Source organism: Bos javanicus, chromosome 6 (genome assembly GCF_032452875.1).
Source record: "Bos javanicus breed banteng chromosome 6, ARS-OSU_banteng_1.0, whole genome shotgun sequence".
In the NCBI taxonomy this organism is placed as follows: Eukaryota; Metazoa; Chordata; class Mammalia; order Artiodactyla; family Bovidae; genus Bos; species Bos javanicus.
The window spans coordinates 111,191,368-111,213,396 of NC_083873.1; the positions used below are offsets into that span (position 1 = coordinate 111,191,368).

General features: G+C 44.1%; 1 protein-coding gene and 1 non-coding gene across 3 annotated transcripts in view; one reads left to right on the forward strand and one right to left on the reverse strand.

The window, feature by feature from the left end:
* Positions 1 to 8,054: 8,054 nt before the first annotated feature.
* LOC133250162 (U6 spliceosomal RNA) lies at positions 8,055 to 8,161 on the reverse strand. Its single transcript, XR_009737266.1, has one exon. It is a non-coding gene; the product is annotated as a U6 spliceosomal RNA (small nuclear RNA).
* Positions 8,162 to 12,998: 4,837 nt separating this feature from the next.
* BST1 (bone marrow stromal cell antigen 1) overlaps positions 12,999 to 22,029 on the forward strand; it is a 44,372-nt gene continuing 35,341 nt past the window's right edge. Inside the window, exons 1-3 of one of the 2 annotated variants that reach the window (XM_061420865.1) lie at positions 12,999 to 13,485; positions 14,788 to 14,914; positions 17,938 to 18,073. In XM_061420865.1, the coding sequence (XP_061276849.1) occupies positions 13,133 to 13,485; positions 14,788 to 14,914; positions 17,938 to 18,073 (616 nt within the window). In that variant the 5' untranslated portion in view covers positions 12,999 to 13,132. The remainder of the gene's footprint in view (positions 13,486 to 14,787; positions 14,915 to 17,937; positions 18,074 to 22,029) is intronic. The other variant, XM_061420864.1, reaches the window with a different exon arrangement.

Consider the following 22,029-nt stretch of genomic DNA (forward strand, 5'->3'; position numbering starts at 1 on the left):
TCCAAGATTTTTGCAGCACATCGAAGAGAATGTTATTAATGAGAACATTTTGGAGGAAATAAAACTAGAGATACTGTTGCATCTCACGTCTGTCTCTCAAACCTTTAACCATTTCTTCCCAGAAGAGAAATTCGAAACACTAAGACAAAATTGTTGGGTAAAAGATCCATTTGCTTTTCAAAACCCAGAATCAATAACTGAGTTAGACCTGGTGCCTGAAGAAGAGAATGAATTATTGCAGCTCAGTTCTTCAATCACATTGAAGAATGATTATGAAGCATTAAGTTTATCAGCATTTTGGATTAAGATAAAGGAAGATTTTCCTTTCCTAAGTCAAAAGAGCATCCTGCTACTATTACCATTCACAACAACTAGTTTGTGTGAACTGGGATTTTCGGTCTTAACCCAGTTAAAAACAAAGGAAAGGAATGGATTCAGTGGTGCAGCAGAAATGCGGGTAGCACTCTCCTCCTGTGTTCCAGACTGGAACGAGCTCATGCGCAGGCAGGACACTCCCCACCTTAAATCAGTCTGACCTGGTTTTTGTTGGCATTTCGTATTTTGTAATCCTTCCTGTGTTGTATTTAAATGTTAATATAGCAGTGTATGTGGTAACATGTTTTATTTTTGTTAAATACTAATAAAATAATTTTATGTCCATTGAACAGAAATTAATGAATTTTGATTAGCGGTCATGCACTGTTGTAGAGGCATTTGGGATATGAAATGAAGAAAACAAAAGGTCGTTCTCTAGTGGAGCTTTAGTTCTGGCAAGGAGGGAAAGATGATAAATGTAATAAATACAACCTTTATAATATTTAGCAGGTAAAAAGTGCTGTAGGAACGCGCTTCCCCAGTGGCTCAATGGTAAAAAAAATCCCCCTGCAATGTAGGAGATGAGAGACATGGGTTCAATCCCTGGGTCAGGAAGATGCCCTGGAGGAGGGCATGGCAACCGACTGCAGTATTCTTGCCTAGAGAATTACATGGACAGAGGAAGCTGATGGGCTACAGTCCCTGGGGTCACAAAGTTGGAACACGAACTGAACACACATGCAACGCAACAAGTGCTATAGGAAGTAATAAGAAAGGAGGTCAGGGAAGTATTTGAGGACCAAGTCACGAAGGACTGTGGACCGTTCTAGGGCCTCTGGGCTTTGCCAGTGACGTGGAGAGCAACTGAAGCGTTCTGTGCAGGAGAGACGTGGTGCGAATTTGGTTTTCAGAAACTCCTTCTGACTTCTGTTTTGAGAATAGATTGAATTTAAAGGTTGCCTCTTTAAAGAAGTCCTTCCTAATCACCTTAGTTTGGGTACATCCTTTATTATTCTTCCATTTCTTTGCTTTCTTGGTGGTATGTAATTTCTAATATTTGTATTTGTTTGATTACTGGTTCTGTCAGTCTGCCACCTGGAATGCATGCTCCATAGGAGCAGAAATTGTGTCCCATCTTGCATGATACATAGCAAGTGGATATTTCATTTACATTTGCTGAGGCACAAACGAATCTGTGATACCTATCATTTGTAACCTGAAGTCATATTCCCTGTAATAGTTAATCAATGTATGGCAAATTTCTTTGCCCTTTTTTATATTTAAATATCTGATTTGGGGGGACTTACCTGGTGATCCAGCAGTTAAGACTTTGCCTTCCAGTGCAGGGAGTTCAGGTTCAACCCCTGGTCAGGGGACTAAACTTGTGGTTCAGTCGGTAAAGAATCCGCCTGCAATGTGGGAGACCTGGATTCGATCCCTGGGTTGGGAAGATCCCCTGGAGAAGGGAAAGGCTACCCACTCCAGTACTCTGGCCTGGAGAATTCCATGCGCTGTATAGTCCATGGGGTCGCAGAGAGTCAGACACAACTGAGTGACTTTCACTTCACTTCAGGGGACTAAGGTCCCAAATGCCACGAGGTGTGACCAAAATTTTTATTAAAGTCTGATCTTTGTCAGATTATAAGTGTCCCCAGACAGCACTGATTGATATTGCTTCCTCACATCGTTGCTGAAAATTAAGCAACTTAATTGCTTAACATGTCTTCCTCAAACTGCTTTCAGCTTCTGCCTCTCGTATTTCCCGACCGCCCTCCCCAGCTGTTTCTTTGGCCGTGGTCTTTCTCTAAAATCACAGCAGTTTCTTTCCATCAGCCTTTCCTAGCATTATTGTAATCTTTGGGGATTTTTTTAGATTTTTCTACTCTGTTAACAAAGTAATAGACTTATCCCCCTTTTGGGTGCTTTCAGCTGGAAGACAACTCTCCATGGATAGCTCACATTTCTGCATAATCTGAATCCTCTGAATGAAAGTATTTGGATTTAAATTAAGAATATGCATGTAAGGGAACATTTCAGGATGGTGAGACTAGAAACATCCTTCTTTCCAAGGAACATCCCTGGGAAGTAAAGGTCAAGTCTTCTTACTTCCCTGGAGACATTTGCTTGCCTTCCAAGAGTAATGAGTAATCTCTCTGTGGGGAAGGGTAGGAAGATGTACCAGTAGCCCCTTAAAACCCGTCTCCTGTGGTGCAAGCGCTGCGTGAAGAGCTGACACCTGTGGGAACTGAAGCATAGGCAGTGAACCCACAATGCTCATCTGGTTCCCTTTTTTTTTTCTTGCTATAAGTAATAAGTTGTATCTCTGATCCAAAGGTCTTGTATCTTTATGGCCAACATATGTCACTTCTGTAGTTGACGGGGTCACAAAAAGCCAGACACAGCTTAGCGACTGAATAACAACGGCACTTCTACAAAATCCCTTTTACCGTGTGTGACACCATACAGGTTTCAGGGACTAAGACTTGGCCGTCTTTGGTGGGAACCATTGTTCAGCCTATCACAATCCACCCCCAGTCCTCACAGACTTTTCTACGTCCCACGTGAAAAATACATTCGTCTATTCCAGGGGCTTCCCAAAATCTCAGCCCATTACAGCATCAACTCAAATCTCATATCTCACCATCTAAATTATGTATGGGTGCGCTTCTGGGTATAACCTATCCTGGAGCAAAATCTGTGGACCTGTGAAATTAGAAAGTAAGTCTGTGTTCCAAAAATAACAGGGTAACAGGTCCTTCCTCATTCAGTAAGGGAGAGAATGAAGGAAAAGAGCCAGCTGATCACTTGTAAAGTCCACCTAGGCAAACTCCGTGAAGTTTCAAAGTGTAGAAATAACTTCCATGGCTCATGCCTCTGCCCCCTGGACTCACTGCACTCCCAGAGCTCTCCACCCTCGGAATCATCTTTTCTTATCAAGAGTAATACATCTCTGTTGTTCACAGCCCGTTTTCTGCCTGTAGAATTTTGGGGATCTGACAGCTTTTACAATTTTGTCCTCTGTCCCTTTTCATCCAATGTGACTATGTTTCTCTTGGTACAGCAGTCTCATAAACATTGTGGGTGATAAATTCACTCCGTTAGAAGAGGCTACTCCACAGATATTTCCTGAACCATTTCATTTCTGTTTCTGGCTTCTGAGTCACAGACCCCTTCAAAGAGCCCTCTATGTATTTGAATCTGCTAACCTTTTGTACTTCCCAAGCAGTAGCAAAAGTCTCTCCACATTTAAAATGGTTAAGACGATAACTTTAATGTGTATTTTACCACAATTAAGTTTTTAATTAAAAAAAAAAAAGACAATACCTCACCAACCACATCATTGGCTAACTCTCCAGAGCATCCTTTCCTGACATTGAATTTCAACTCCAGCATTATTTGCGATCTGTGTAGTCTAAGAATTTCCCAAATAAAATTCTGCTAACTTTTTGTAACAGTTCTCTCCACTTTTTTCTTTCACACTTTACCAAAAGCAACAAGGAGAAACCGGGTGACACCTTCAGAACTTCACTGGGAAATCTCAGCCAAATACCCAGATTTGTTGCTTACAAGTTCCGTTTTCTGTATAATTTATAGGACACAGTATTACCATTATATAACAGAACCCCCTTGCTTCCAGTTTCCAAAAACATATTCCTCTTTTCGTCCTGAGACTTTATCAGCAGACACCGATATTTCTTTTTTTGGCTGTGTCACATGGCATACGGGATCTTAGTTCCCTGAGTAGGGTTCAAACCCATGCTTCTGAAGTGGCAGCTTGGGGTCTTAACCACTGGACCAGCAGGGAAGTGCCCCAAACCCACATTTCTACTAACTGTCTGTTAACGGCAATCTAGGATTTTCTATCGTGCTCCTCAAACTTCTTCCAGCTTCTACCCATTACCCACTTCGAAACCACTTTCATATTTTTAGTATTTGTTACAGTAGAGTTGGCACAGTTTGGAGCCCGAAAAAAATCTTTCTTCTGATGATTGAACTCACCATACTCCTTCTCCAATTCCACTTCTTCTTTGGGGCATGCTCCTGGCAGACTCTGGCCAAGATTAGCCAGCAGTAAATGCTCATGATGTCCCTCCCAAGCTTAGTCTTGGATCTGAAGACAAAGGGAAGCAGAAAGACAGACACTTTTAGAGACCAAAACCTATACTCACTTCCTATTGCTGCTGTAACAAATGACCGCAATATGAATGGCTTAAAGCAACACAGATTTATTATCTTTTGGAGGCAGAAGTCCAATGATCATCTCATTGGACTAAAGTCAAGGTGTCAGCAGAGTTTGTTCCTTCTGGAAACCCCAGGGAAGAATCTGTTTCCTTGAGTTTTCAAGCTTCTAGGGTCTTTCTGCATTCGCTGTCTCACAGCATCTTTCTGCATCTTCAAAGCCAGCAGCAAAGCACTTTCAAATATCTCTCTGCTTCCATCACCACATTGCCTTCTCTCTATGATTGCCTTCACTTATGAATCTATTGGATCCATCCAGACGATCCATTATAATCCTTCCATCTCAGGATCCCTAATTTAACCACATTTGCAAAGTCCCTTTTACCATGTAAGCTGATATATTCATAGGTTCCACAGGACTAAGACATGCACATCTCTGTGGGACCATTACTCAGTTGACCACAACTGAAAATAAACACAAGGAACAAACAAGACAATGATAAGCATTTAAAGGGACTTCCCAGGTGGTGCTAGTGGTAGAGAATCTGCCTGCCAGTGGAGGAGACAGAAGAGACATGGCTTCCATCCCAACTCTTGGGTCAGGAAGATCTCCTGGAGTAGGAAATGGCAACCAGCTCCAGTATTCTTGCCTGGGAAATTCCACGGACAGAGGGGCCTGGCAGGCTACAGTTCATGGGGTCACAAAAGAGCTGATGTGACTGAATGACTGAGCACAAGTATTTAAAAACATTCATTGAGAGGTCATTATGAAATGTTGTTCCAACCTTCAAATTCATTTTCTCTCTTGCTTCATCCTGCAGCAACCAAAAATTCCAACCAGCAAACAAGACAAAATTTTCAATAAGGAAGTTCAGGAATTATTGAAAGCACTTGTTGTTCAGGACGACAAAGTTCAAATTAGTACTGTGTCCAAGGTCTTTAAGATATAAAATCTGACCCTGGAAATTCCCTGATGGTCCAGTGGTTAGGACTCCATGCCGAGGGCATGGGTCCAATTGCTGGTCGGGGAAATAGATTCTGCAAGCCTCGAGGTAGGGCCAAAAAAAAAAAAAACAAGGTATGACCCTAACTTTTTTAGTCAGATCTCAACCTGCACCCTATTTATCAGTGGAAATAAAATTATACCTTTTTCAAGAGAAGCCCCATGCTTTCTCATTGTTCTGCCTTTGCTCAGGCAATGGTTCCATCTGAAATCTCTTTTCTCCCAATTCTGTATATCACCATTCTCTTCTTTCTTCTAGAACCTCACATAAGGAGAATTATAAAGTGTGTATTCTATTACATTTAGCTTCTTTCATTAAGCATATGTATATTTTTAGATTCTTCATTGTTTGTTCCTTTGCGTCTCTTAGTTGTATTTTATTGTGGACTACATCACAATTCGTTTATTCCTTCCTTGTTGGGTATCTGCATTGTTTAGGGACTACTATGAATTAAGCTGCTATGCATATTTCATGTATAAATCTTTCAGTTCAGTTCAGTCACTCAGTCGTGTCTGACTCTGCGACCCCACGGACTGCAGCACGCCAGGCTTCTCTGTCCATCACCAACTCCCAGAGCCTACTCAAACTCATGTCCATTGAGTAGATGATACCATCCAATCATCTCATCCTCTGTTGTCCCCTTCTCCTCCTGCCTTCAATCTTCCCAGCATCAGGGTCTTTTCCAATGAGTCAGTTCTTTTTTTAAATTATTTTTTAAATTTAAATTTATTTATTTTAATTGGAGGCTAATTACTTTACAATATTGTATTGGTTTTGCCATACATCGACATGAATCCACCACAGGTATACACATGTTCCCCATCCTGAACCCCCTCCCACCTCCCTCTCCCCTGGGTCGTACCGTCCCTCTGAGTCGTCCTAGTGCACCAGCCCCAAGCATCCTGTATCCTGCATCGAACCTGGCCTGGCGATTCGTTTCTTATATAATATTATACATTTCTATGCCATTCTCCCAAATCATCCCACCTTCTCCCTCTCCCACAGAGTCCAAAAGACTGTTCTATACATCTGTGTCTCTTTTCCTGTCTCGCATACAGGGTTATCGTTACCATCTTTCTAAAATGAGTCAGTTCTTTGCATCAGGTAACCAAAGTATTGGAGTTTCAGCTTCAGCATCAGTCCTTCCAATGAACACCCAGGACTGATCTCCTTTAGGATGGACTGATTGGATCTCCTTGCAGTCCAAGGGACTCTCAAGAGTCTTCTCCAGCACCACAGTTCAAAAGCATCCATTCTTCTGCACTCAGGTTGCTTTATAGTCCCACTCTCACATCCATACATGACCACTGGGAAAACCATGGCTTTGACTCGATGGACCCTTGTTGGCAAAGTAATGTCTCTGCTTTTTAATATGCTGCCTAAGTTGGTCATAGCTTTTCTTCCAAGGAGCAAGCATCTTATAATTTCATGGCTGCAATCACCATTTGCAGTGATTTTGGAGCCCCCAAAAATAAAGTCTGTCACTGTTTCCACTGTTTCCCCATCTATTTCCCATGAAGTGATGGGACCAGATGTCATGATATTAATTTTCCGTATGTTGAGTTTTAGGCCAACTTTTTCACTCTCCTCTTTCACTTTCATCAAGAGACTCTTTAGTTCTTCTTTGCTTTCTGCCATAAGTGTGGTGTTATCTGATGTCTGAGGTTATTTATATTTCTCATGGCAATCTTGATACCAGCCTGTGCTTCATCCAGCCTGGTATTTCCCATGATGTACTCTCAGTTCAGTTCAGTTCAGTTCAGTCGCTCAGTCGTGTCCAACTCTTTGTGACCCCATGAATCACAGCACGCCAGCCTCCCTGTCCATCACCAACTCCCGGAGTTCACCCAAACCCACATCCATCAAGTCAGTGATACCATCCAGCCATCTCATCCTCTGTTGCCCCCTATCCCTCCCAGCATCAGAGTCTTTTCCAATGAGTCAACTCTTTGCATGAGGTGGCCAAAATACTGGAGTTTCAGCTTTAGCATCATTCCTTCCAAAGAACACCCAGGACTGATCTCCTTTAGAATGGACTCGTTGGATCTCCTTGCAGTCCATGGGACTCTCAAGAGTCTTCTCCAACACCACAGTTCAAAAGCATCAATTCTTCGGCACTCAGCTTTCTTCACAGTCCAACTCTCACATCCATACATGACCACTGGAAAAACCATAGCCTTGACTAGACGAACCTTTGTTGGCAAAGTAACGTCTCTGCTTTTGAATATGCTATCTAGGTTGGTCATAACTTTCCTTCCAAGGAGTAAGCGTCTTTTAATTTCATGGCTGCAGTTACCATCTGCAATGATTTTGGAGCCCCCCCAAAATAAAATCTGACACTGTTTCCACTCTTTCCCATCTATTTGCCATGAGGTGATGGGACCAGATGCCATGATCTTTGTTTTCTGAATGTTGAGCTTTAAGCTAACTTTTTCACTCTTCTCTTTCACTTTCATCAAGAGGCTTTTTAGTTCCTCTTCACTTTCTGCCATAAGGGTGGTGTCATCTGTATATCTGAGGTTATTGATATTTCTCCCTGCAATCTTTTTTTTTTTTTTAAATATGGAACGCTTCACGAATTTGCGTGTCATCCTTGCGCAGGGGCCATGCTTATCTTCTCTGTATCATTCCAATTTTAGTATATGTGCTGCCGAAGCGAGCACTCTCCCTGCAATCTTGATTCCAGCTTGTGCTTCTTCCAGCTCAGCATTTCTCATGATGTACTCTGCATATAAGTTAAATAAGCAGGGTGACAATATACAGCCTTGACGTACTCCTTTCCCTATTTGGAACCAGTCTGTTGTTCCGTGTCCAGTTCTAATTGTTGCTTCCTGACCTGCTTTATTGATATACTCTACATATAAGTTAAATAAGCAGGGTGACAATATACAGCCTTGATGTCCTCCTTTCCCGATTTGGAACCAGTCTGTTGTTCCCTGTCCAGTTGTAACTGTTGCTTCTTGGCCTACATACAGATTTCTCAGGAGTCAGGTCAGGTGGTCTGGTATTCCCATCTCTTGAAGGATTTTCCACAGTTTATTGTGATCCACACAGTCAAAGGCTTTGGCATAGTCAATAAAGCAGAACTAGATGTTTTTGTGGAACCCTCTTGCTTTTTTGATGATTCAGTGGATGTTGGCAATTTGATCTCTGGTTCCTCTGCCTTTTCTTTTTTCCTTTATTTTTTTTTTAACTTTACAATATTGTATTGGTTTTGCCATATATCAACATGAATCCGCCACAGCCTTTTCTAAAACCAGCTTGAACATCTGGAAGTTCAGGGTTTATGTACTATTGAAGCCTGGCTTGGAGAGTTTTGAGCATTACTTTGCTAGCGTGTGAGATGAGTGCAATTGTGCAGTAGTTTGAATATTCTTTGGCATTGCCTTTGGGATTGGAATGAAAACTGACCTTTTCCAGTCCTGTGACCACTGCTGAGTTTTCCAAATTTGCTGGCATATTGAGTGTAGCACTTTCACAGCATCATCTTTTAGGATTTGAAATAGCTCAGCTGGAGTTCCATCACCTCCACTAGCTTTGTTCGTAGTGATGCTTTCTAAGGCCCACTTGACTTCACATTCCAGGATGTCTGGCTCTAGGTGAATGATCACACCATTGTGGTTATCTGGATCATAAAGATCTTTTTTTGTATAATTCTTCTATGTATTCTTGGCACCTCTTCTTAATATTGTCTGCTTCTGTTAGGTCCATACCATTTCTGTCCTTTATTGTGCCCATCATTGCATGAAATATTCCCTTGGTATCTCTAATTTTCTTGAAGAGATCTCTAGTCTTTCCCATTCTATTGTTTTCCTCTATCTCTTTGCATTGATCACTGAGGAAGGCTTTCTTCTCTCTCCTTGGTATTCTTTGGAACTCTGCATTCAAATGGGTATATCTTTCTTTATCTTCCTTGCCTTTAGCTTCTCTTCTTTTCTCAGCTATTTGTAAGGCCTCCCCAGACAACCATTTTGCCTTTTTGCATTTCTTTTTCTTGGGGATGGTCTTGATCACTGCCTCCTGTACAATGTCAGGAACCTCCGTCCAATGTTCTTCAGGCACTCTGTCTATCAGCTCTAATCCCTTGAATCTATTTCTCACTTCCACTGTATAGTCATAAGGGATTTGATTTAGGTCATACCCGAATGATCTAGTGGTTTTCCCTACTTTCTTCAAGTCTGAATTTTGGAATAAGGAGTTCATGATCTGAGCCACAGTCGGCTCCCAGTCTTGTTTTTGATGACTTTATAGAGCTTCTCAATCTTTGGCTGCAAAGAATACAATCAATCTGATTTTGGTGTTGACCATCTGGTGATGTCCATGTGCAGAGTCTTCTCCTGTGTTGTTGGAAGAGGCTGTTTGCTATGACCAGTGCGTTCTCTTGGCAAAACTCTGTTAGTCTTTGCCCTGCTTCAATTTGTACTCCAAGGCCAAATTTGCCTGCTACTCCAGACATATTTTCATGTTTTTCTTTGGCAAATAGCTAGTAGTAGAATATCTTCCTTGGTGAGGTGTCTGCTCATATTTTAAAAGCAGATGCCATTTAAAAATTTGGGTGGTTTTTCTTATTTTTGAGTTGTTGAATTCTTTCTATTTTCTAGATGTAAGCATTAAAGCAGTAGTCAGCATTTACATTTTTGCGTCTCATGAATATTATTCATAGGTGAGCTTAGAGTATTCTGTGATTATGTTTTTTTCTTGTAAACTTGCTTAACTTAGAGCTAATAATTGTCTCCCTTCTCCTAAGTTTATTTGCTTGGTATTCTGTTAACACATACATTTGTAATCATGGTTAAATTATCTGCAAGATGTATAAATGTCTCAATGCATTCAAAAGCATTAGTTAATACTTCAGGTGATTTCTTTCACTCTGTCTCTCTCTATCTTTTTTTTTTTTCTTGAAAACATCCTTCCTAGAGCTGTCAGCACAATGAACGGAAATGGCTTGCTCTCAAGTTCATCTCTGAAATTTCATACTCTTGAGATTTATCCTAAAGACTTCCAGAGAGAAAGTCAAATAAACAGGATTAGGAAAATGGCCTTGGCTCTTTCAACAATAATATAGACATCAGAAAACAATGGTGCACTGCCTTCAAAATTTTGAGGGAAAATGATTTCAACTTAAAATTCTCTCCAACCAAACTCTCAGTAAAGTGTGAGGGGAGAATAATGCCATTTTACATTATTATGCAAAAGTCAAGAAATTTAGCCCCTATGGCATCTTCTGAAGATGCTATTGGAAGATGCGATCTAAAAAAACAAGAAAGAAGACAGGAGATCTAGGAAACAGGACATCAACTCAAGAGAGGAAAACCAGTATCTTCCTGGACCCCTGCAAGACAACTACACTGCAACTTGAGAGCAGTGAGCTCAGATTGGGACAGTAAACTGGACAAGAAAGGATGTTTCCAAGAAACGAAAAGAGAGAGAGCGTGAGACACCTGAAATATTGACTGATGCTTTAAAATGCATTGAGAGATTTACAAGCCTTGTAGAGAATTTGACCATAATCATAAGTGTACATATTATACCAAGCAAACAAATAAGCCAGTGGTGGGGAACTGTGGGAGAAAGACAGGGACTCCTTCCTGGGTAAGCATGAAATTCACAAGAAAGGAAATAGAACCATAGAATACTACAATTCAGCCATGAATAATACTCGCAGTTCAGTTCAGTTCAATCGCTCAGTCCTGTCTGACTCTTTGTGACCCCATGGACTGCAGCACGCCGGCCTCCCTGTCCATCACCAACTCCCAGAGTTCACTCAAACTCATGTCTATCAAGTTTGTGATGCCATCCAGCCATCTCATCCTCTGTCGTTCCCTTCTCCTCCCGCCTTCAATCAACCCCAGCATCAGGGTCTTTTCCAATGAGTGAGGTCTTCGCATCAGGTGGCCAAAGTATTACATACTCACAAGTCGTAATAATGTAAATGCTGCTTATGGAGTGAAAGCTTTTGATACAAACTACCTGGGGGCTTCCCTAGTGGCTCAGTGGTAAAGAATCCGCCTGCCAACGAGCCCTGGTCTGGGACAATCACACATGCCTCGGAGCAGCTAAGCCCACACACCACAAGACTGAAGCGCCTGAGCTCTACAACCTGTCCTCCGCAAGGAGAGAAGCCACGTCAAGGAGAAACCTGTGCACCGCAACTAGAGAGTAGCCCCTGCTCACTGCAACTAGAGAAAGACTGCAGGCAGCAACCAAGACCCAGTGCAGCCATAATAGTAAGTACGTAAGTGTTAGTCGCTCAGTCATGCCTGACTCTTTGTGACCCCATGGACTGCAGCCCACCAGGCTTCTGTGTCCATGAGATTTTCTAGGCAAGGATACTGGAGTGGGTTGCCGTTTCCTTCTCCAGGCAGGGATCAAACCTGGGTCTCCTGCACTGCAGGCAGATTCTTTACCAACTGAGCTACAAAGGAAGCCATAATAAAAATAAATAAATCTTTAAAAAAAAAAGACTTGCTTAAAGAAAGATACAGAAGGCTGCATTTTCCCCCCAGTGTATTTGGCTGCAACGAGGTCTTTATTGCAGCATGGGAGATCTTTAGTTGCAGCGTGGGAGATCTTTAGCTGTGGCATGCAAACTTCTAGTTGCAGCTTGTGGGATCTAGTTCCCTGACCAGGGATCAAACCTAGGCTCCCTGCATTGGAAGCATGAAGTCTTAGCTGCTGAACCTCCAGGGAAGTCCTAAGGCTGCCTTTTGAGGATATGTGGAGTTAAAGTTCAAATTTCCTTTTCCACGGTGGGAAGTCAAAGATACTATCCAAGATGGAAACATCAAGAAACAGCATATAGGTTTATTATTTGGAAACGTGGAAGTCAATATCAGGGGGAAAAAAACCTGCTGAAAAAATATTAAATGCTTATTTCTAGAAAGTGGACTTCAGTTATGAAGGGACTGGACAGGACAATGCAGATTTTGACTAAAATTTCAAAAACAAAAAAAGGAGATTAAAATAAAACTTTAATAATGTAAATACTGTCAATTATTAAATTTAATAATGTAAATTATTTATTAAAAGTTAAATTTATTAAATGTAAATTTAATCATGTAAATTCTAGAATCCTCCCACCTTACCTCTCACAGACCTCCCACATTTATTACGTGTCTGCCAGGCACTCAGTTCAAAGCTATCATCACGGAGGGACTGAGGACTTGGCCCTCCACCTGGAGTTCTGATAATCTTTGCTCCCTGCACTGATATCTCAGGAATTCTGCATCTATCTGGAAAGGAATCTTAACATTCGATTTCATTTCCCTGAAGTTACTCACCTGTAAACGGGAGTGATAAGCCTAGCTCAGAGAGGAATTGTGAAAAGGCAATGAAAAATATGCATGCTTGGCACTTAGTAATAAATATGCATACTTGTATATTTAGTAATAAAAATATGCATGTTTGGCACTAAGGCTTGGCACTTCGTAATAAATAAGAGAAAGCAAACATCATTCACTTATTATTGGGCCGTTGAGAAAGAGGGCGTCTTTGAAAGCTGTCTGTGTGAAACTTGGAAACATCTTCCCTTGGGGGACTGAACTCGTCCTTCTCCAACCCGGCTTCTTCTTGAGAGCTCCCTCCCGGTGGACTCCGGACACGGTTAGCTGAGGGCAACAGTCCTGCCCAGAGTGATGTCCCAACTCGATCCCGGAGCTGAAGCAGAAAGTGGGGGACAGGAAGTGAGCGCGGGTGCCGATTGGGCGAAGAGCGCGGCGCGGGGGCAGCTCGGGGAGAACCCGGCTGGGAGGGGAGGGGCGGGTCCCAGAGCAGAGTCGCCCAAAGTGCCCGCGATGGCTGGCCCGGGGCGCGCGCGCGGGGGGTGCCCGCGGCCGGCGCTGCTGCTGCTGCTGCTGCATCTGCGGTGGCCCCAGGTCGCCGGCGCTGCGGGTGCGCCCTGGAGCGGGCCGGGTACCACCCCGCACCTGCAGAGCATCTTCCTGGGCCGCTGCGCCGAGCAGATCGCACTGCAGAACCCGGAGCTGCGGTGAGCGTGGCTGGGGGCTAGGGAGCCGGAGGGGGAGGGGAGTGGGGGGAAAAGGGGTGGGGTGGGACAAAGTGGGAGGGAGCGGGGCGGGGCGGGGGGATAAAGGGGAGGGGAGGGATAAAGGGAGAGGGGAGTGAGGCAAAGGCAGAGGGATGGGATAAAGGGGGAGGGGTGGGAAAAAGGGGGATGGGGGTGGGACAAATGGGGAGGGGTGTGGGATAAAGAGGGAGGGGGTGGGGAATCGACTGGGTGCTTGAGTGCGCTGTAGGGGTCTGGAGGTGAGTCGTGTGTGTGTGTGTGTGTGTGTGTGTGTGTGTGTGTGTGAGTCTGTAAAGATGAAGAGAAGGGTGTATGTGGGGGCTCGTGGATGGGGATGAGGCAGCGGTGTGTTTGGATCGCAACCAGCTTAAAATATAAGCAGAATGCTCAAACCCAGGAACGTGGTCCCCAGCTGGAATTCCGGGAGCCCAGCTACTTTGAGAGTTCAAATTTCACATCTTGTCATTTAGAGGGCGTTTAAACGTCTGAGTCTGTCTTGCCAGCACTGTGGTTCTTAGTAATTTTTGTTCCTTCTTGGGACACACCTTTTCAGTTTTCACAAGGCCCCTTTTTTGTGCCATTTGTTTTTATTGAGACGCATTTTAGGCAAATAAAAAAGAACAGAGAGTAACGCAGGGAACACCCATGCTATTCACTGCCCAGCGTGAGAAGTAACAGGTAGGAAAGGCGTGGGAAATGTTTTTGGAAAGCCAGGCGGGACTTAGGCGTTCCTGAGGGCTCTGGAGGTCATGCTTCCTTCCTAGCGGGAGGTGGAAACCCTTTCCCACACTTGGTCCTCACTCCTGATTTTACTAACAGGAGGTCCTGCCTGTCCACCTGATCTCACCTGGCCTCCAAGCCCAAGATGCACCTGTGTCTAAGTGAAGGGGCACCTGAAGCCAGGAGCCCATGTGATTTATCGGGATCTTCTCCTTCTAGCTCCCTGCATTCTCTGCCACCTCTGTGAGCCTGTTCTAAGCTGCACAAGATGTATGTGGCGCCTCTGAAAGACAATTCGACTGTCAGCTTTCTAAATCCATTACCAAAGTTATTTTCCTTCCTCTAGTGAATTGGGGTTAATGCATGAGTCATGGCAATTTTCTGTCTTTTTTGTATGCCCACTTCTGCAGTGCTGATATTTGACAAAATTGCTCATAAAAACACTTGGAGAGAGAAGAGGAAATGTATCACACTGGAATGTAGTCTTAAAAAATGAACAAACAAACAAACAAAAAACCCAAACAAACATGTGCTTTTCTGCAGGGACAAGAACTGCACAGCCATCTGGGAAGCCTTTAAAGTGGTGCTGGATAAGGATCCCTGTTCTGTGCTCCCCTCGGATTATGACCTTTTTATTAACCTCTCCAGACACTCCATTCCCAGAGACAAGGTAACCCTACCTTTGGACACTGTTCTGCTTCATCAAGCAGCCAACTCACAAGGAGTGCCAGTTGGCTGGTGGGAAGGTGGTTCTGTCTTCACTTGTGCCCCTGGGTCTCCTGCCTGTCGTGGGCAGAAGGTGCTTTCTTAAGTCAAGAACTCAGTGTGCAGGAACCACTAGAACATCAGGGTGTCACCACACGTTTCCCACGGGACCACTGCACCTGGCCAGTTCTGAACAATCTCCATCCTAACCTACCCCAGAGGCTTGAACATTGAGGACTTCAGAAAACCCCCTCCCAATATCCTTCCAGGAGGCCAGTCCCTCCTCTCATCAGGCCTTAAGATGATGTCCATTCAGGCCCAGTTTCTTTAAGAAACTGGTTAACATGTACACAAGTGGCTTACGTGTGTGTATCCTGTCTGCACTCTAATCCCTAATACAGTGAAAGTAAATGAAAACATCCTTGTAAACTGCTTGTTTAGAACAACACCTTGAGTTTAGAGAAAGCTAGATACCATTTTTGTTTCTCTGACATAAATTCTTTTTTTCTTAATGAAGGACATATTTATTTTTGACATAAAATCTTTAAATTGTAAAGTCATGTAGCACTGATGTTTACAAATGAAAACATCTGACTGGTTTTGTTTGTTTGGTTTTTTTTTAGGTAAAGGCAGGTGAATGGAACTGGGAGGTTCAAACGTATAATAGGCTGAAAATGTGCTTTTTGAATATATGTTGCCATTTGAATCTTGCAGTTGCTCTGTCAGTGAGAAGAGGAGCTGTTACTGTGTTTTCTTTTCTTTTGGCTGTGCTGTGCAGCACGAAGGATCTCAGTTCCCTGACTAGGAATCAAACCCTCAACCCCTGCAGTGGAAGTGCAGAGTCGTAGCCATTGGACTGCCAGAAAAGTGCCTGCATGCATGCGTGCTAAGTTGCTTCGGTCATGGCTGACTCTTTGTGACCCCATGGACTGTAGCCCACCAGCTTCCTCTGTCCATGGGATTCTCCAGGCAAGAATATTGGAGTGGGTTGTCATCGCCTTCTCTAGGGGATCTTCCTGACCCAGGGATGGAACCTGCATCTCTTAGGTGCATTGGCAGCTGGGTTCTTTCCCACTAGCGCCACCTGGGAACGCTCAGGGAAGTGCCTGGGAGCTGCTGTGTTTGTTCTCCTTTCTCATAGACTTTGACTGATAGACTCATAAACACCGAGCCTTTCTTATGTACCAGGCGTTGTTCTCAGGGTTTCAGTTGCAATGGGGAACACAGTCTGCCCTTGGGTAGCATCCAGTCTAGACCGAGCCCCTGGTTGGGATACTGAGGATATGATGGTGTGATGAGGGGAATATTGTTACTTGTGTTATTAGTGTCTGGAAACACTGTAACTTTATAGGAGAAAACTATAAAGTATAATCTAAAAGCAATGTGTTTTTGAGGCACCTTACCCTTTAGGAATCCATCTGTGATCGTACGTCACCTTAGGCACAGCTGTGAGAGAAGAGAAAGGGTTCATACTCACTATTTTCTACCTGTGGAAACTGAGGCAAAGGGAAATGACTTGCTGTGTTCATGATCACACATTTAGGGTGTGACAGACCCAAGATTCGAACCCAGGTCCCTTGATTTAAAAAAAAAAATTCAATCATTTTTTAAGTACTAGAAAATGTAAGTATATGTGTGTGTGTGTGTGTGTGTGTGTGTGTGTATGTGTGCTTAGTCACTAAGTCATGTCCAAATCTTTGTGATCCCATGGACTGTAGGCCACCAGGCTTCTCTGTCCATGGGATTTCCCAGGCAAGAATATTGGAGTGGGTTACCATTTCCTCCTCTAGGGGAATCTTCCCAACCCAGGGATTGAACTGTGTCTTTTGCATCAGCAGGCGGATTCTTTACCACTGGCCCACCAGGGAAGCCTCTATATATGTATCTACCTACCTACTTTGTTTTTACTGCTGGGAAAATATTTTGTTAACATTTACATGTTACCCTTGCAATAAAGGGAAGAGAGCTGGTGTGTGTTAATCACTCAGCCACGTCCAGCTCTTTGCAACCCCATGGACTATAGCCCACCAAGCTCCTATATCCATGGGTTCTCCAGGCAAGAATACTAGAGTAGGTAGCCAATCCCTTCTCCAGGGAATCTTCCCGACCCAGGGATTGAACCCAGATCTGTGTTGCCACTGTCTGAGCCATCATCTAAGCCATCAGGGAATACCTATCTACTTTTTTTCACTGCTGGGAAAATATTTCATTAGCATTTGTATGCTGCTGCTGCTAAGTCGCTTCAGTCGTGTCTGACTCTGTGTGACCCCATAGACGGCAGTCCACCAGGCTTCCCTGTCCCTGGGATTCTCCAGGCAAGAACACTGGAGTGGGTTGCCATTTCCTTCTCCAATGCATGAAAGTGAAAAGTAAAAGTGACGTCGCTCAGTCGTGTCCGACTCTATGCGACCCCATGGACTGCAGCCTACCAGGCTCCTCAGTCCATGGGATTTTCCAGGCAAGAGTACTGGAGTGGGGTGCCATTGCCTTCTCTGATTTGTATGCTACCCTTGTAATAAAAAGGTTTGCTGGTGGCTCAGATGGTAAAGAATCTGCCTGCAATCTGGAAGACCCAGATTTGATCCCTGGGTTGGGCTTCCCATGTAGCTCAGTTGGTAAAGTATTTGCCTGCAATGCGGGAGACCTGGGTTCAATTCCTGGGTCGGGAAGTTCCCCTGGAGAAGGAAATGGCAACCCACTCCAGTATTCTTGCCTGGAGAATCCCATGGACAGAGGAACCCAGCAGGCTACAGCCCATGGGGTGGCAAAGAGTCAGACACTACTGAGCAACTAACACACATCTGCAATAAAGAGAAGAGAGTTGGTAGCCTTCTCCAAGGGGTCAATAAAGACAAAGATAATGTTTGCCTGTCATAAGGCAAGTCTCAGTTGAATGAAAAATGATTGTCTTGACTTGTCTTGATGATGCTGTGCCTGAAGGAATCTGTTGTGGTTTTATGTTTTCATTTTGTGCTGATTTTTCCTCAGTCCCTGTTCTGGGAAAACAACCACCTCCTTGTCACCAGCTTTGGAGAGAATGGCCGCCGCTTTGTACCGCTCTGCAACATTCTGTATGGCAGGGTTGGAGATTTCTTGAACTGGTGTCGACAGACAAATGCCTCAGGTAAGACTTCTGCATATATCACAAGAAAAGTCAGTGTTCCTATCTACTATGGGACTTCCCTGGTAGCTCAGCTGGTAAAGAAACTGCCTGTAATGCAGGAGACTCTGGTTCTATTCCTGGGTTGGGAAGATCCTCTGGAGAAGGGACAGGCTACCCACTCCAGTATTCTTGGGCTTCCTTGGTGGCTCAGCTTAAAGAATGCTCCTGCTGTGCAGGAGACCTGGGTTCGATCCCTGGGTTGGGCAAATCCCCTGGAGAAGGGAAAAGCTACCCACTTTAGTATTCTGGCCTGGAGAATTCCATGGACTGTATAATCCATGGGATTGCAAAGAGTCGGACACGACTGAGTGACTTTCAATGCATTTGCCATTTTTGTTAAATGCTTTCATATGCATTTATCTCATCTGATTGCCCTCAAACCCTCCCAGGTAAAGTGGTCATAATAATAATAATTAATAACAGTAATAGGGAGCATCCATCTTTGCTAGGTGCTGTTCTAAGCACTTTACATATGCAGTATGTTCCCTACATATGAACGAGTTACATTTCAAGAGTGTGTTCGTTAAGTCCAATAAGGTAAGCTAGGTACATGACTAACACAGCTATATACTACTGTATTGTGATAGGTTCATAATACTTTTCACACAAACAATACATAAAAAACAAACACAAGAATAAAGAAGACATTTTTAACCTTATAGTACAATACCTTGAAAAGTAGAGGACAACAGCTGGCATACCCGGGCTGGCATCCAGTCAACAGGCAAGAAGAGTTACTGACCGGAAGAGAGAGAGGAAGTGAGAGATGGTAGAGCTGAAAGATCATCAGCAATAGGAGACGGAGGGCAAGCTGTGATTTCACTCACGCCCGTTGAAGATGGTACAGGTTAGGGTTCCTTGCTGGAACCAGAAGCACACTCACATCTTTGAAAGTTCTCGACTTGAAGCTTTGTAGTAGGGGAGTTACTGTATTAACTCATTGAATCCCTGCAACGGCCCCATGGGACAGTCCTCTCCTGATTCCTATTCTGACAAACGAGGAAACTGAGGCACAGCAAGGCTGACACATTAGCTCAGGAGTGCGCAGCATGTTAGCAGCACAGTTACACCGTCTGACTTCAGTCCTGCATGACTCTGTCTCGCTATCCTTAGAGGGGTAAACTGAGGCTGAAGGCAGTTAAATGACTTGAGGAACTGGGACCAAGATTCACCCCTCTTCCCACTGGTTCTGAAACCACACCAGACCACTAGCCAATATTTTGAAATTCAGATTGTTAACTGAAAAAGAAAATGCACAGTGTTAGAGCTGTGAGTCAGTTTTATTTAGGGCAACATGAAAACTATAATCTGGGAGACAGCATTTCAGATAGCTCTGAGAAACTGCTCTAAAGAGGCCATGGGGAAGGTCAGTGTTATGTATGATTTCAGTGCAGGGGGTGCATACAGTCAGGCACTCACTTTGGCAAAGACTGGCTGCCAGTCACGAGGAGCAGACATCACCACGAAGGATTTTAGTGCTTTTCTAGGTACAAGGAGATGCAAGAATTGGGTTCGTTAAAATCTCTTGAAAATATCTGACTATCCGAAGACCTGTTCTGCCAGTTTTTCCCGGAGCACAGAGCGTCTCATTCTTGATCTCCACCCTAAACTCTTTTCAAGGGGTGTTGAAGGGCAGCAACTGCAGCGGCTCATGATTTAATCCTTGTAGAGATGGATGGAAAGTGCCAACTTGTAGTTGGCGAAATCACAATGGAAGTTAAAGTCACAGAAGCTGACCTGATGGTAATGCAGACACGTCTCATTCAACGACTCCCGCTGGCGATACAGCGGTCTCTGCCCTCAGGGAGCTTGTAGCCTTGGTGGTAGGTGGGGGCGGGCCATTTAGTCCAGAGACGTGTGCTCTGAGGCAGGAAGAACTGGGCAGTCAGGAGTAAGCAGAGAGAGACACCAGCCTGGATCCGAGACTCCAGAAGCTTCCCGAGGCTCTTAGTTCTCGGTGAGTCTTACACACTGAGCAGGAGCAAGGCCAGCAAAGAAGTGGGTGCAGGGAGGTGGCCCTTTCGTGAAGACTGGAGAGTCTTCCTCCCTGGGTATTGGAGTCACTTTAAACGTTAACTTCAGTTCAGTCGCTCAGTCATGTCTGACTCTTTGCAATTCCATGGACTGCAGCACCCCAGTCCTCCCTGTCCATCACCAACTCCCAGAGCTTATTCAAACTCATGTCCATCAAGTCGGTGATGCCATCCAACCATCTCATCTTCTGTCATCCCCTTTTCCTCTTACCTCCAATCTTTCCCAGCATCAGGGTTTTTTCCAAGGAGTCAGTTCTTCACATCAGGTGGCCAAAATATTGGAGTTTCAGCTTCAGCATCAGTCCTTACTGATGGGTTAACTTACCGTGTATAACTTATAGGTTAACTTACTATACATAAAAGTTAGCTTACTGTGTATAAAATAGACAACTAATGAGAACCTACTGTGGAGCACAGGGACCTCTACTCAGTGCTCTGTGGTGACCTAAATGGTAAGGAAATCCAAGAGAGTAGATATATGTATATGTATAGCTGACTCAGTAAAGAATTCACCTGCAATGTAGGAGGCCCAGGTTCAATTCCTGGGTTGGGAAGAGCCCCTGGAGAAGGAAATGGCAACCCACTCCAGTACTCTTGCCTGGGAAATCCCATGGACAGAGAAGCCTGACTGGCTACAGTCCCTGGTGTTGCAAAAAGTCAGACACAACTGAGCCACTCACACACACATAGCTGATTCACTTTGCTGCACAGCAGAAACTAACACAACATGATTAAGGAAACTATACACCAATAAAAATTTTTAAGAAAGTTAAAAAAAAAAAACGTTAACCTAAGCTCAGTTCTGTTTCTCCTCCATTCATTCATCCATCTTAAAGTTCGTAGAGTACTTGCTCCACGCCAGTGTTTGCTCTTCTAGGCACTAGGAGCACAAGAGAGAACAAACCATCAAATCAACACCTGATCCTTACGGGGGTGAAGATAAGACCATAAATAGGCAAGTGATAATTTATAGTCTGCCATACTATGAAGTATGCTATAGTCTGCCATACTACAGAAGGCTATGGAGAAAAACCAAATAGGGATTGAGGGTAGGGAGTGCTGGCTGATGGGGAAGGGAGAGGAAAGCCTTGCAGTTTTACATGGGTCCAGAAAAGGCCTCACTGAGAGGCTGGTATTTGAGTAGAGGGCTGAAGGAGATGAGGAAGTGCCGAGGTCCAGCCCCCGGCTGATCCAGGGTATTCGAAGCGGGGACGGCGTCGGCGACTTATTTAAATATTAATTAGAGATATAAAGAGTAATTGAATGAGGATAGCTCAGCAGGAAAATTCAGTGGAGAAAAGAGGCTGAGTAGCTTGGTTTACGCGGGAAACCAATAAAACTTCAAGACAAGAAGCTTGCACCACTTACGTAGGCCGCAGGCATCTTTCCGTTCTCCTGAAGGAGAGGAGACACTGAGGCCTCCCTGGTCGGATCTTAGAAGCCCAGGCATACTTAGTAAGCATGGCGGGCTCCGCACTCCAGATGGAGACTCAGCCAGAGTTTGAAAGAGAGAGCGACACGGGGAGACCACTATTTCGAGAAACTGATCCCAATTCTTTATTTTCCATGGTCTACTTTTATACACTGAGATGTTATGCAAAAGTCACGCGGGGTCAGCAGTCCTGACTTTTATCAAAGTCAGGTGCTTCATACAAATGTATACAGAGGTCTTAGGGGTGTTACATCATCTTCTGGCCAGGGGGCCTGCTGACAATTTACGACCCTCTCCTTGTGACAGCGGTCAGTCAACCAGGACACTTATTTCTCCAGGGGTGATTATTCTTAAAACAGACGCCACCCAAATAAAGTTACATTCCTATAGGGTGAGGGTGTAGTGGGTTTTAATTAAGGAAAGAATTTACTTAGCCTAAGGTCTAATGTGAT